Source organism: Oryctolagus cuniculus, chromosome 9, assembly GCF_964237555.1.
Source record: "Oryctolagus cuniculus chromosome 9, mOryCun1.1, whole genome shotgun sequence".
NCBI lineage: Eukaryota > Metazoa > Chordata > Mammalia > Lagomorpha > Leporidae > Oryctolagus > Oryctolagus cuniculus.
This window is the reverse complement of record NC_091440.1, coordinates 113,489,210-113,502,955: the sequence shown is the minus strand read 5'-3', so window position 1 is coordinate 113,502,955 and position 13,746 is coordinate 113,489,210. Positions and strand designations below refer to the sequence as shown.

Here is a 13,746-nt window from a genome sequence, read left to right as displayed (position 1 = left end):
TATTATGATACAATAGAAAGCTTTATTTGGCCTTTTTTTTTAAAAAAAAAAAATAAGATTTATTTGTTTGAAAGGCAGAGTTATGGAGAGGTAGATAGAGAGATCTCCTATCCGTTGATTTACTCCCCAAATTGTTACAAAGGCCAGGGTTGGGCCAGGCCAGAGCTAGGAGCTTCTTCTGCATCTCCCATATGGGTGTCAGGAGCCCAAATACTTGTCATCCTCTGCTGCTTCCCTGGTACAGCTGGGAGCTGGGATCAAGTGAAGCAACTGAGACTTGAACCAGTGCCCATTTGGGATGCCAGCATTGCAGGCAGTAGTTTAATCCGTTATACCACAACACTGGCCCAAATTAACCTTTTTTAAAGACTAAAATTCCATTGCCTTTTCTAAATGTCCTCTTTGGCTTAAAGATTAAGTTTCTTCATGTTGTAACCTTAGGCAGATGTATTTATGATTTAGAAAAGTAGGATAGAATCAGCATATCAGTCTTTGGAAGGTGACATTACCTGCTTTGTAGGCTGTAACCACTCATATATCTTTTGGGCATTTTGTAAAACATCCATAATCTTAAGGAGCTCTACTGAAAATAGAGTAAGTCACCTGTTGTATTCTGTTTACCATCTAATGTTCTTTCCTCTAAGTAATGCAGAAAAGGTACTCATGTGGTGAACAAGATAGTTAAATATTAACGTTTTATCTCATCTGTGGGCTAGAACTCTTCTAACTATACCTGTAATGTTTTATGATTTACCATTTTTAGAGGCCATTTAATTACATCAGAATGCAATTTGAATTCAGGAGTTTCAGTCTCATTAACAATGATTTTATAGCTTGTTCTCCACTCCTCCTCTCTGCAGCTGGTCAGGTTATATCAAGCCCTAGTAGCTCTTGATTTATTTGCCTTTATAAAATATGTTGGCTTTTAGTATTTTAGCATAGGGTGCTGCTACAGAAAAAGTATGTCTAGCAGGGCTGGCACTGTAGTGTAATAGGTTCAGCCTCTGTCTGCAGCGCTTGGCATCCCAGATGGGCACCAGTTCGTGTCCCGATGGCTCCTCTTCCAATCCAGCTCTCTGCTATGGCCTAGGAAGGCAATGGAAGACGGCCGAAGTGCTTGGGTCCCTGCACCCACATGGGAGACTCATAAGAAGCTCCTGGCTTCGGTCTGGCCCAGCTCCGGCCATTGCAGCCATTTGGGGAGTGGACCAGCAGATGGAATATCTTTCTCTCTGTCTCTCCCTCTTGCTGTAACTCCAGCTCTCAAATAAATAAATAAAATCTTTTTTGGCTGGTGCTGTGGCTCACTTGGCTATCCTCACCTGCAGCGCCGGCACCCCGGGTTCTAGTCCCGGTTGGGGTGCTGGGTACTAGTCCCGGTTGCTCCTCTTCCAGCCCAGCTCTCTGCTGTGGGCCGGCGGGGGCAGCAGAGGATGGCCCAAGTGCGTGGGTCCCTGCACCCGCATGGGAGACTGGGAGGAAGCACCCGGCTCCTGGCTTTGGATCGGCGCAGCTCCGGCCATAGCGGCCATTTAGGCAGTGAACCAACGGAAGGAAGACCTTTCTCTCTGTCTCTCACTGTCTATAACTCTACCTGTCAAATGAAAATAATAAAAAAAGATTCATTTAAAAAATCTTTTAAAAAAAAAAGAAAAGAATGCCTAACAATGAAAATAATGTGTGACCCTAACATTCCAGTGGATTTTGTAGATTTCTGCTCAATGACACAAAGTTGAATTTGGGAACCTTTCCATTCACTATGGTTCTTGGAATGTCAGTGAATGCTCTCTTTTAAGAGTAATTTACAAAAAAGTAGAGATTTGGTGATGCACTACGGTAGGTAGAATAGATTTCTCCACTTCTTATTTCAAAGTTTTGTCCCTTGAAATCTATTCAATTGCGAACTGTACTGGCAGAAAAGAATGCTCTAGTTTTACTTTCTATCCTGGGAGAAAATGCCCACAGAGAATATTTTGCCTCTTCTAAGAATCCATCCCCAACAATTTTTCTCCTGGGGATGTCCCAACTTCTTTGCTAGAGTTTACTTTTTAATATTCTGATCATCTTTTGGTGGTGTTCTCCAAGGTTCTTTGTTAAGGACTGGGTCTCTCTATGTCTCTATGCCCTCATTTCTCTTGTTTCTGCTTTTTTTTTTTTTTTAAAGCTGTACTTTGTACCTTTTACAGAAATGCTGCATAGCTCAATTCTTACCTGGATTGCCTGAAATAGCAGTTCTACAGAAGAGAATTCAAAAAGAGTTCCTATTTGATAAATTTGAGCCCTTCTTTATTGCTTTTCCTTCATTTCATTTTTTAAGATTTTATTTATTTATTAGAGAGGTAAAATTACAGAAAGAGAGGGAGAGACACAGAAAAAGGTCCTCCATACACTGGTTCACTCTCCAAATGGCTGCAACGACTTGAGCTGGGCCAATCTGAAGCCAGGAGTTCTTTTCCAGGTCTCCTACCTGAGTGCAGGGGCCCAAGCACTCGCGCCGTCTTCTGCTGCTTTCCCTGGCCATAACATAGAGCTGGATTGGAAGAGGAGCAGCCAGGACATGAATTGGCATCCATATCGGATACCAGCACCACAGGTGGAGGCTCAGCCCACTACACCACAGCACCAGCCCCCATCATTTCAATTTAATTTGAAAACAAAAAGGCTGAACACAGAATAAATAAATAAGTGAAGGAGAATAGATCTCTCATACAACAGAATTCTAAATAATGTGTGCAAAGCCTCTCTCTTCAGTGAAGTGGAGCCTAGCTCTGTCCTTTAAAGCATGGCCTGTGCTTAAGTGTCTTCCTTTCAAAGAGTATGGTGTTAGCCACAGAGGTCGCTATACAGTGGGGTAACCTGACACACACTTTCTTGGTCAGTGACTTAAAAATACCAGGGAGAAGTCACGCGAATAGCACATCCCTGCATATCATGGAATAAGAATGACAGGTTATTTCCATGGACTTCCTCCCCCAAACCTGAAAATCCACTCTAGTCATGAGAAAGAACATGAGAGAACCCAGCTGAAGATCATCCTACGGAATATCCACATGCAGCAGTGCACACAGAACTGTCAGAGTTGTTCCTGTGTTTGAATTGTAACCAGTGCAGTCATGACCATGCGTTTCGTTTTCACTGTGAAAATTGCTATCAGATGCAAACAAAAGCAAAGGAAAGGCATTCCAGAATTTTAATTGTTTCTATTTTGGAATCTAAAACTTTTCTAATACAAATTTAACTTGCTGCTCTAGCCTTATTATGACCTTATTTCCTCTTTTTACAATGGTTTCTCACATTCTATTTATTTTTCTTTGAAAATTGTAGGCTTTAACAATTTTGCTGTGTTTAACTTAGATATTAAAATTTATCATCGTATGCTTGTAATTGACAAGTAATGCTATTTTGTTTGAAAATTGGGAAGAAAATTGTAATAACCATGGCTTAGAAGAAGTGTTTTCATAATGAGAGCCTAAGTGCTCCTATTTCAGATCAGATAGTTGGAGCTTTTATGGTGTTAATGTACACTGTTAGTTAGAATTAAACAACTGATTTAGTATAATTAACTGCTTATGAGTTCTTAAACTGGTAAAGAATACTTGGTCTCATTTTTAAGTTGCTTTAACAATATGAAAATAAAGCACCTAATTTTTCGGTAAGAATTGATTGTTCTTTAGATTGTATATTTAGTCTATATAGGAATAAATTACATGTTTTTAAAAAGCCTAAGAAGAAAAGACAAATATTGGTAATTGTTCCTTTTGCAAGGTGTTTACTGTAATTGCTCTGTTTAAATATTTGAAAGCCTCCATGTTGCCACATGAACAATTGTGACAAGTGGGGGAAGTTTCTATATTTAAAATTTAATTTAGCAAATTGACATTTTCTATTCCCTTTTCTAATATTCTCCTATTCTGACAGATCACTATTTTAAAACAAAATGCAAGACACCCATTTGACTGTCATGTAGAATTAAACATGAAAAGATGAGATGCTGTGACTATCACTTTTCATGAAAACCGGCTGCTCTGATTTTGAAACGCAAACCAGATCAAAATTGATCCAGGGAGTTTTAATGTAGACACTGAGTGAGCCACCTTGTTTTGAAAGAACACTTTTTTTCTTGTTGTGGTTAACTTTGAAGCAAACTTCCATGTCCGTCTCGTTTGATCATTATACCAGCTCTGTGAGCTTGACGTACCAAGAATTACCTCTGTGTTACTGATGAGAAGATTGAGCCAGAGGCTTGACATGCCTAGGCCATTCAGTGCCAGAAATAGTGTTAGAATTCCAGTCTCTAATTGCAGTTGCCTGCGTCCTAATAAGCCCATTAGACTTTGGTCCATAATGTTATTCCAGGCCTCTTGGCCCCAGTTCTTGAATGCAGCAATGGTGTACTCCTATAGGCTTATGAGAACTAATTGTGAAACGCTTTGGAATTTTGTAAACTGCTGTTAAACCGCTGATAGCTTGAAATCTGCCATTTATACCGTAGAAATCAGTAAGCACTGACATATCAGCCCCACCCCCACTCCCCATAGGTTTGTAGCACACTGTTCATTGTATCTAGTCTGGACTGATGCAGGAAAGCAAAAAAAAAAAAAATAATAATAATAATAAAATAGACTATGACTATGTACTACAAACATGTATTTATAAGTGCAGTAGTTACCAGGGTAGAGGTCAGTATTTCTCAGTTTCTTGCTTTAGAAGTTTGCATTTAAGTAGTGAATAATTAAGAACAGCACTATCCAAAAAGCTTTGATTTCAACTTGAATGTTGGAGGATGATTGCAAATCATTCCATAAGAACTGGGTCAAGTCCCAGATCTTCCCAGGAGCTGTGGCAGTCTGCAGGGCTTTTCCTTGTCTCAGCCTCTGTTGGATTTAAAACAGAGCCACATGTTTTACTTATTTACTATTTGTCTCATATGAATTAATTTTGTCTCCTGAAGAGACAAACCCTTTGACAAACCACTCAACCCTTTGAAAACAGAGAAATAGACTTCTCTATTTTAGAAAAAATATATTATGAACACCTATTCAATTCTTGGTGTACTTCTTATTTTTTTAAAGATTATTTATTTGAAAGAGTGATGGGAGGGAGGGAGGAGAGAGGAGTGAAAGGACAGGAAGGGAGAGAAGGGAACCTGCATTCATTGGATCACTCACCAGGGAACTCCCTCAGCGTCTTCCCTGTGTATGACAGGGATGGAAGCACCGAGGCCATCATCCACTGCCTTCCCAGGTGCATTAGGAGAAACTGCATTGGAAGCAGAGCAGTCAGGACTCAAATGGGCACTCTGATATGTAATGGGGCATCTCAAGTGGTGGCATAACTCCTTGCACCAACCACCTGCCCCCCTTCTTATTTCTTGAGAAACAACAGTTGTCAATCAAAATCACCTGTTCTTTTGGAGCTACTAGCCTAGCAAAGAGTCAGGAATTAATTTAAAGAAATGAAAATTTGTGACTGTGGCAAGTGCTTTGAAAAAATTTGTTTACAGTGTGGAGGGTTTCTTATGGTAGGGTTTTATCTGTTCAAGAAGGTCAGTAAAAACATTCCTGAGAGCATTGTGATTGAACTGAGGGCTGAAGAAAAGAATCAACTTACCAGGTCTCAAATGTGATGTTTTTATGCAGCCTTTCTATCCTCTTCCAATCTGAAATAAATTCCTGGCCATCTGCCCTTCTGCAGCCTGAATTTCTCTTTATAATAGTAATTGTAATTTATACCTTTATATTTATTTACTAAGTGCCTGTTTTTCTCCACCAGACAGTTGGGCCTATGGACCCACGTCTGTTTTGTTCACGTTAGGAGTCCTAGTGGCTGTCATAGAGCCTGACATGGCCATGCCCTGTTGGTTAGTGCTTCTACTCCTTTTGCTCTTATCTTGTAATAAAATAGGGCATATCTAGCCTAACTCTTAGTGATTGAGAGGACATAACAATGTAATGTGTATACAAAGACAAAAGTCAGGAAAACACAAGATTCAGAAAAATTTAGTGACACAGAACCCAGGGAAGAGCAAATATTCTGGAGTGAATAGAAATAAACCAGGTGTAGCTGTGTTGGTCTAGAAGGAAAAAAAGAAAAGGCCATTTCAGTTGGCAGAAAGAAAGTTTTACTTATTATTCATTTGTATGAACACCTTGTTCCATTTGTAAAACAGATTTTAAAAATGGTCTCTGAAGTTAAATATCGGGCGTTGATTTTTAAAAGTATTTTCTTGAGAAAAGAGTAATGTGTAAATCAGCACTTTGTTGAAAAAAAGATATATTCAAGCATATGCTTATAGGATGTTGGCAGATGTGCTTTGAAGGCAGGGAGAAATGAAAGGAAGAAGGAAGGAGCCAGGAAAGAGAACCAGGAGAGCAGTTCACAGGACGTTTCCGTTTTATCTCTAAGTGATCGGACTCGGGCTGGTATTTTTTCTGTTTGTGCTCTTCTGTACAGGTTTCCAAATGTCATGATTCTGTTTTACAATAAAGCAATAAAATATTATCTCACAACATAAACAATTGGTAAGAAGTTTGGACAGAGTATATATGAACATGATACAATGCTTAGAGGACTGAGGACTACATTTTAGATTTTTTTTTTACTCACCTAGATTTGCTTGAAATGTTAGTGTATTAATGTTCAATACCAATTGGGTCTTTGCTTCTATGTCCACCTCTACCCCTGGAGCCTGATCTTGAGTGGGGAGATCTTTAACTCTGTGTCTCTAGTATCATTCCTGCAAGGGACCCATATTTGTTGAATGAATAACTTGAGACTGAAGTGTATTGCTGCTTTTATTACCTTTAATCTGTGTATTTTTTATTTTTTTTTTCAAACATAGGAGTGAAAGATAGGATGAACGGTCATATTTCCAATCATCCCAGTGGTTTTGGAATGTACTCATCTCCAGTGAAGTAAGTTGAAATATTTATATATATTCTATTTTGGAGGGATTTGAGTTGGTGATTTTAATTGCTAATTGATTTTTGATTTATTTGAATGACAGAGACAGAAAGATATTCACTCCCAAATACTGATAATAGCTGGGCTGGGTTAAGAGTCAGGAGACTCAATCTGGGTCTCCCTCCTGGATGGCAGGGACCAAAGTATTTGGACCAGCACCCTTCCTTCCATGGTATGCATTAGCAGAAAGCTATAATTGGAAGTGGGGCTGAAATTTGAACCCTAGAACTTGGATATAGATAAGGATATCCCAAGCAGTGTTCTAACTGCTATGCCAAATGACTGCACTTTGGTTTACATTTTAAATGAAAATGTTTCATTTCTTAATGTACTTTTATGTCATTAATATGTACTAACATGTCATCATTAAAAGTTTACTGTTTCTGATAAAGAGTAAAATGATGAAGTAATTATTAACCCCAGTGACAGAGATCTCAGAATTGGGCGATGTTTCAGTCTGATATTTTTACCATTATGGTTTTTTAGAGTCAAATATATACTCTATTTCAGAACTTTGAGTGTTTCTGAAGCATCCTATTACTGTTATTCATACAATATTGGCATTGGAGGAGGATTAAATGACATTTAGACGAGAACACCAATATAGCTAACACCAATATAGCTAACATGCTATAAAATGAAACAAATGAAAAAGATCAGGCAAACAAATAATCCCAGCAGCCTAGTATAACCTGAAATTATAACCTTGACTCAAGTGACCATTGTCATATATATTGTGGTTGATCCTGGTCCTTGATATTGGCTATTGTGGGATATATTTCACTAATCAGCTTCCGTGACAGGTGATACTACCAGATGGAGAGAATGAAGATCTTGTTCTTAAGCATGATGTAAAAACCTTCAGTCTGGCTGCCTTTTCTTCTCCATGCATTCCTCAGTTCTTGAGCACATCCCATTAACTGCACTTTGCTGCTTCTTGAGTCAATTCCCTATGCTTTCTCCTCACTTGGTTCTCCACCTGTCTACAGAAGTTCTTTGCATTCTTTTTGGGTTCAGCTTGGTGGTCAAGTCTTAGACAACTTGTTGCAAAGTTACTCCTTTAATCTTAACATATTAACAGCTGTTAGTTTTACCCAGATGTGGAATTCTGTGGTAACTCTTTTTATTATTTGTTCCCCTCCCATACTCCTTATTTTCCTAGGTTTGGGGGCTTAATGAATGTTTAATGAATAAGTTTCAAATAAATCAGTATTTATTTCATGTAACACATTAGTAACAGAAAGGTAGTTATAGATAAAGTAGATCAGATTTAATGATAAAGTGTTACTTGAATTAATGGCATTTTAAATATTTGCAAAAAAAATGTGTATTTCATGCTTAAATCATTGGGAACTTGTAACTGTACGGCTACTTAGAACATGCTTGAATGTAGCAAACTCACTCTCTTCTAAGAGTTTCAGCCTTGATGGATGTTTATGGCCCCAGTTCTGATTTGCTACTTGAGTGGAGAATGTGATTCGCACAACTTTGGTCCTCATTGGGTTTGAGTGGTTTGTATTCTGTTTCTTCGCTGCTTACCAGGGCAAAATGTGTATAAAATATGATTATTATGTATTGACGTTTATATTTTCTAGTCCTGAGTGTTTATTCCTTACTTTGGACTATAACCCAATGCAATGACCATTTTTTATTGCAGTGGCTACGGATTATCACCCACCTATTCTCAGATGGACAGAGAGCACACTTCGAAAACAAGTGCAAAGGCCCTTTATGGTAGGTTGGTTTGTTTTAATGGACTGTGTCTGTTTCTAAAAATGTTTTACAGATTACATCATTGGGATCATAATTTGATCCCACAGTTTTTATTCTTTGGGTGGAAAGTGGTGAAGCTGTATAAGGATGATTTTAAAGAATTTTTGCAAATACTACCAAAGCTTCAAACCTGGCTTGCTGCCATACAATTTCTAACTACAGGTGAAATGTATTTCAGTGTTTTTGAATGTCTTTTGTGTGATCCCAGTGGTTTAGGTGTGTTTTCCAGTTACAATTTGTGTTTGTGGATTTTCATGACTCTTGTTGATCATGGGCTGACAGTGATAGAACTTTTTCCATGTAGTCTTCAGCTTTTCAGATAGTATTATAATATGACTAGCAGCCCGTATACACTTCTGAATAATCTAGCTTTATCCAATCCTTCTCTTATTTCCAGTGCCCTCTCTAGATTATCTCACTTATATGTAAGATTTTCAACTTAAAATATAAATAGAAAGTCATTATGGAGAAGAAATTGAGAAGTCTTGAATACATCATATATATTTTAGAAGGCGTTTGTATAGGGTTGGCATGTCCTTTCTATTATTGTATAATATTAACAAAATCAGAATACTAGTAGGCTTGTTTACAAATATTCTGGTACCAGACTGTCTAGTTTGAAATCCAGTTCTACATTTGTTAGCTAAGTTATCTTAGGCAAATTACTTCACCAGTATCTACCTCATTTTGGTTCTCCAGGTAGCAGAGTATCTCAGAGGGTTGATAATGAGTATTAAATGAATTAATACATGTAAGCTGCTTAGAATAGTTTCTTTGCAAGCAGAAAACAATATTTGTGTCAGTTATTGTCATTGATATTATGTGCTGTAGGAACCAACAACATTTTCTCAAGTGTAGAAGTTTTTCTTTTTGCATTATCTAGATCTACAACTTGTTGGCATGGTAGAATAAATAATTGTGAGGTTTTTTGATTCCTTTTCTGCCAGTGTTCTTAGTGAATTGGCTTTAAATTCAAATAATGAATTTATAAAAATACATACATTCATAAAATGAATTTAATACCATACATCAATACATGTATATATGGCTCTGTCAATCTGATTAGTGTTGGTTTCAAGTTTTTTCTTGTGTATTGTATTGAGACATTCTTACCATGGCCTCATAGTTGTAAATTGTAGATTTAGAGAATATACTCAATAAGTACTTATTTTATAGTTGTACTTAGAATAGGACCCATCATAGGACAATACTTCATGAAGTTCATGGAAAACGGAATTATAGTTTGATGGAAAATTTTTTAAATCCATGGATACAACAGGGGCATCTTTAGATATTTCATAGAAAATCTATCTTATGAAAAACTACATATTTCCTAAATATGGGTTTTGGAGGCCAGGGGATTGGTGATTAATTCAGGGCACCTCTACCAAATTCTGCTGTTTCAAGCAAATGATTTAGCCTCTTGGTCTCAGTCTCATGATCTGTACAATAGGTATGGTAATAATATTGTCCATTTATATGAGAAATGTAAGAAACGGCCTTGTTGTGGAAATAGGGAATGGAATTGAAGAGTCACTTTTTGTCCTTGGGCCTCAGATTCATCATGCCCCTTAAATTTAATATTTTTGGTGTCACCTCCAAGTTGGGTTATACACATTGTTATGGTGAGACCTTGACAGAATCAAGAGGTAGCCTTTGTTGTATATTTGTAAGCTGTGTTCACTCCCTACATTGCTCTAGAAGTATCTTTATATAAACCCCATAAAATATATTGTGAACTATACTTCTATATGACCATAAATCTGACTTTTTGGAGATATATACTGATTTATTATTCAAGGAAATCTGTTAAATATGCTGCAATTTTCAATGCTGTGTTTTTTTCATTTCTTCATTGTTACATGAGGAATTTCCAAGCCAGCATGGAAAGGCTTCACATCACTAATGTCCATGACTATGTAGTGTTAGTAAAAACTCTTGCTTGGGAAAATAAAAATTTCCTTCTCATCTATGTGTTTCAAGACAGTAGCATTTCATTTAGATACTGTTAACAGGGACTGGAAATTTTATATTTTTTTCAGCCATCCTGGTTGTCAAATTCTATTTATAAAGTTTTATTTATTTTCGTTTTATTCAAAAGACAGAGGCAGACAGAGAGAAAAATAGAGATCTTCCACCCACTGGTTCACTTCCCAAATGGCTGCATCTGTTGAGCTGGGCTGGGCCAGGCTGAAGCCAGGAGCCTGGAACTCAATCCAGGTCTTCCATCTGGGTGGCAGGGACCCTATTACTTGAGTAATCATTGCTGCCTCTCAGGGTGTGTCTTAGCAGGAAGATGGAGTTTGGAGTAGAGCTGGGACCTGAATGTAGGCTCTGATACTGGACGTGGGCATCCCAAGTGGTTACTTAACTTCTGCACCAAGTGCCATCCCTGTTAAAATCTTTAAGCACTAAAATTTAAAAATGCTTTAAGAGAAATATGAGGATATTTCAAAATATTCACAGAAAATGGAATTAAAAGATAAGTTTATTTTGATGCGAAAAACTGTGAAAACCATATAAATCTTAATACTCATTTTTGATGTGCTTTTTGCCAGACTCCTTATTTGTCTTCAACTTTTTTTTTTGCATTGGAATAACTTCTTTCAATTTCATTTCCTGTGACCTTTTTGAAGTTCTCTTGTAGCTGTGAAATGCATTAAACCTTCCCTTCCCTCGAGGTGTGGCACTTGCAACCTCTGGGTGACTCAGAAGGCTAGGGTGTGCCCACTGTTATGTATGGTGACCATCTCCAAGGCTGCATTCCTCACCCTTGTACCAAGTCATTCAGTGTCACTTTCCTTCTGAGTATTTGGGGCTGCTTTCCCATGCAGTGGGGTCCTAAGCCTGTTCACTTCCCTTGTGAACCTGGAGCTTCTAGCATTGCCTCTGGCAGCTGTAGACTGGGAAATAGAGTGCGGAATGGAACTTTAATGTGAAGATGTTGTGAAATCTCTAAGACCAGTCAGCCAACCTTCTTAGAAAAGTAACTCCCCTTGGGGCTGGCACCATACTGCAGTACGTTAATCCTCTGCCTGCAGTGCTGGCAACCCATATGGGCACCGGTTCTAGTCCTGGCTGCTCCTCTTCCGATTCAGATCTCTGCTGTGGCCTGGGAGAGCAGTGGAAGATGGCCCAAGTCCTTGGGCCTCTGCATCCGCGTGGGAGACCAGGAGGAAGCTTCTGGCTCCTGGCTTTGGATTGGTGCAGCTCCGGCCATTTGGGGAGTGAACCAACGGAAGGAAGACCTTTCTCTCTGTCTCTCCCTCTCACTGCCTGTAACTCTACCTTTCAAATAAATAAATAAAATCTTTAAAAAAATAAAAGTAACTCCCCTCTAAAGTAGATACTGCTGGATGTAGAGTTTGACTATTTGCCATAAATAATTAGATACTTTATTAAAATTTGTCTTTTTAAAAAAATTTAACAGGCATATAAAATTGTGCATATATATGGGATACTATATGATGTTTCTTTTTTTTTTTTTTTAAACAGGCAGAATTAGACAATGAGAGAGAGACAGAGAGAAGTCTTCCTTTTCCGTTGGTTCACCCCCCAAATGGCTGCAACAGCCAGTGTGCTGTGGGCAGTGTGCTGCACCGGCGTGCTGCGCCTATCCAAAGCAAGGAGCCAGGTGCTTCCTCCTGGTCTCCCATGTGGGTGCAGGGCCCAAGCACTTGGGCCATCCCAGGCCACAGCAGAGAGGTGGAATGGAAGAGGAGCAACCCAGACAGAATCCGGTACCCCAATCAGGACTAGAACCCGGGGTGCCGGCACTGCAGGTGGAGGATTAGCCAAGTGAGCCGCAGCGTTGGCCACTATATGATGTTTCATCATATGTATTCATTGTATAATATCTGATGAGGGTTAACATTTATCCTTTTAATCATTTAACATTTCTTTATAGTTGAAAACATTCAAAACTCAATCTTATAGAGTTTTTTTTTTAATAGAGATATATACAGTATAATGTTATGTCCAGAAAACTCAAAGTGTCACAGAATTACCAATTTGTAATGACCTCATGGTCATTAGCAACACTTACAGTTAACTTTGAGATTTATATTATTGGATAAATATGATAGGTACTCTTCTTAGCCAATAACCACACCACACATTTTTCTTTTTGTACCTCCATTTTTCTGGTCTCCCTCTCCCTCCTGATCTTATTTTGGATCTAATCTATTTGATTGCCATAATTGAATCCCAAGTCTCTTTCATGTTTCAAGTGCCACTGGGGAGTTAATGCTAGGTGCTGTGGGAGCAGACCTTTAGCCCATCATTAGGACACCTGCATATCATATCAGAATATCTGGGTTCACTTCCCGGCTCCGACTCCAACTTCCTACCAGTGCAGACTCTGGGAGGCAGCAGAGATGTCTGAGGTGACTGGATTCCTGTTACCCATGTAGGAGAACTGAATTGCATTCCAAGCTCCCATTTCATTGGCTCTGACCCAGCCCTGGCTGTTGTAGGTATTTGAGGAGTGAACGGGCAGATGGAGCTCTATTTGTTCCCCTCCCCCTGCTTCTCAAAAATAATTTTTTTAAACAATCTCATTTTTTTATCCTCATTATGCAGTTTGTGTTTTACTTAGAGAAAATGTTTAATTTTTTAAAAGAATAAATGTCATTTTTTGTAATTCTTAAGAAGTAAATGACTCATGATTGAAAAAATATCAGGAAATTAGGCAATGTTAGAGTAAAAATTCAGCCTAATAGACTGCTAAAACAAGTGACTCAGAGGCAGGCTGGTCATTTTCCCAGCCTGACTGTAAATTTTGAAGCTCCCCCTCTCCTCATGATTTGAGCCTTTTTAATGCATTGTTGAACAGGCTACTAAAATTAATTTTTAAAGAATGTAGTTTGTAAAAGTGACCTCTTTGTGTTTTAAATGCAGCCTTAGATAGTGTTTTGTCAGTCAGTGGTTGCAGTTCCCTGCTTGTCTCAGACACTACACTGTCAGGCTGTGGTTGCATTGCTTGTGCTAATTCTTACATGGTCATGAGGG

The 13,746-nt window shown here is 38.4% G+C and overlaps 1 protein-coding gene across 5 annotated transcripts in view; it reads left to right on the top strand.

The window, feature by feature from the left end:
* EPS8 (EGFR pathway substrate 8, signaling adaptor) overlaps nucleotides 1–13,746 on the top strand; it is a 188,324-nt gene that overhangs the window by 114,587 nt on the left and 59,991 nt on the right. For all 5 annotated transcript variants that reach the window (XM_070049441.1, XM_070049440.1, XM_002712632.5 and 2 more), the window contains 2 exons: nucleotides 6,842–6,914; nucleotides 8,621–8,697. In XM_070049441.1, coding sequence (XP_069905542.1) covers nucleotides 6,856–6,914; nucleotides 8,621–8,697 — 136 coding nt within the window. In that variant the 5' untranslated portion in view covers nucleotides 6,842–6,855. The remainder of the gene's footprint in view (nucleotides 1–6,841; nucleotides 6,915–8,620; nucleotides 8,698–13,746) is intronic.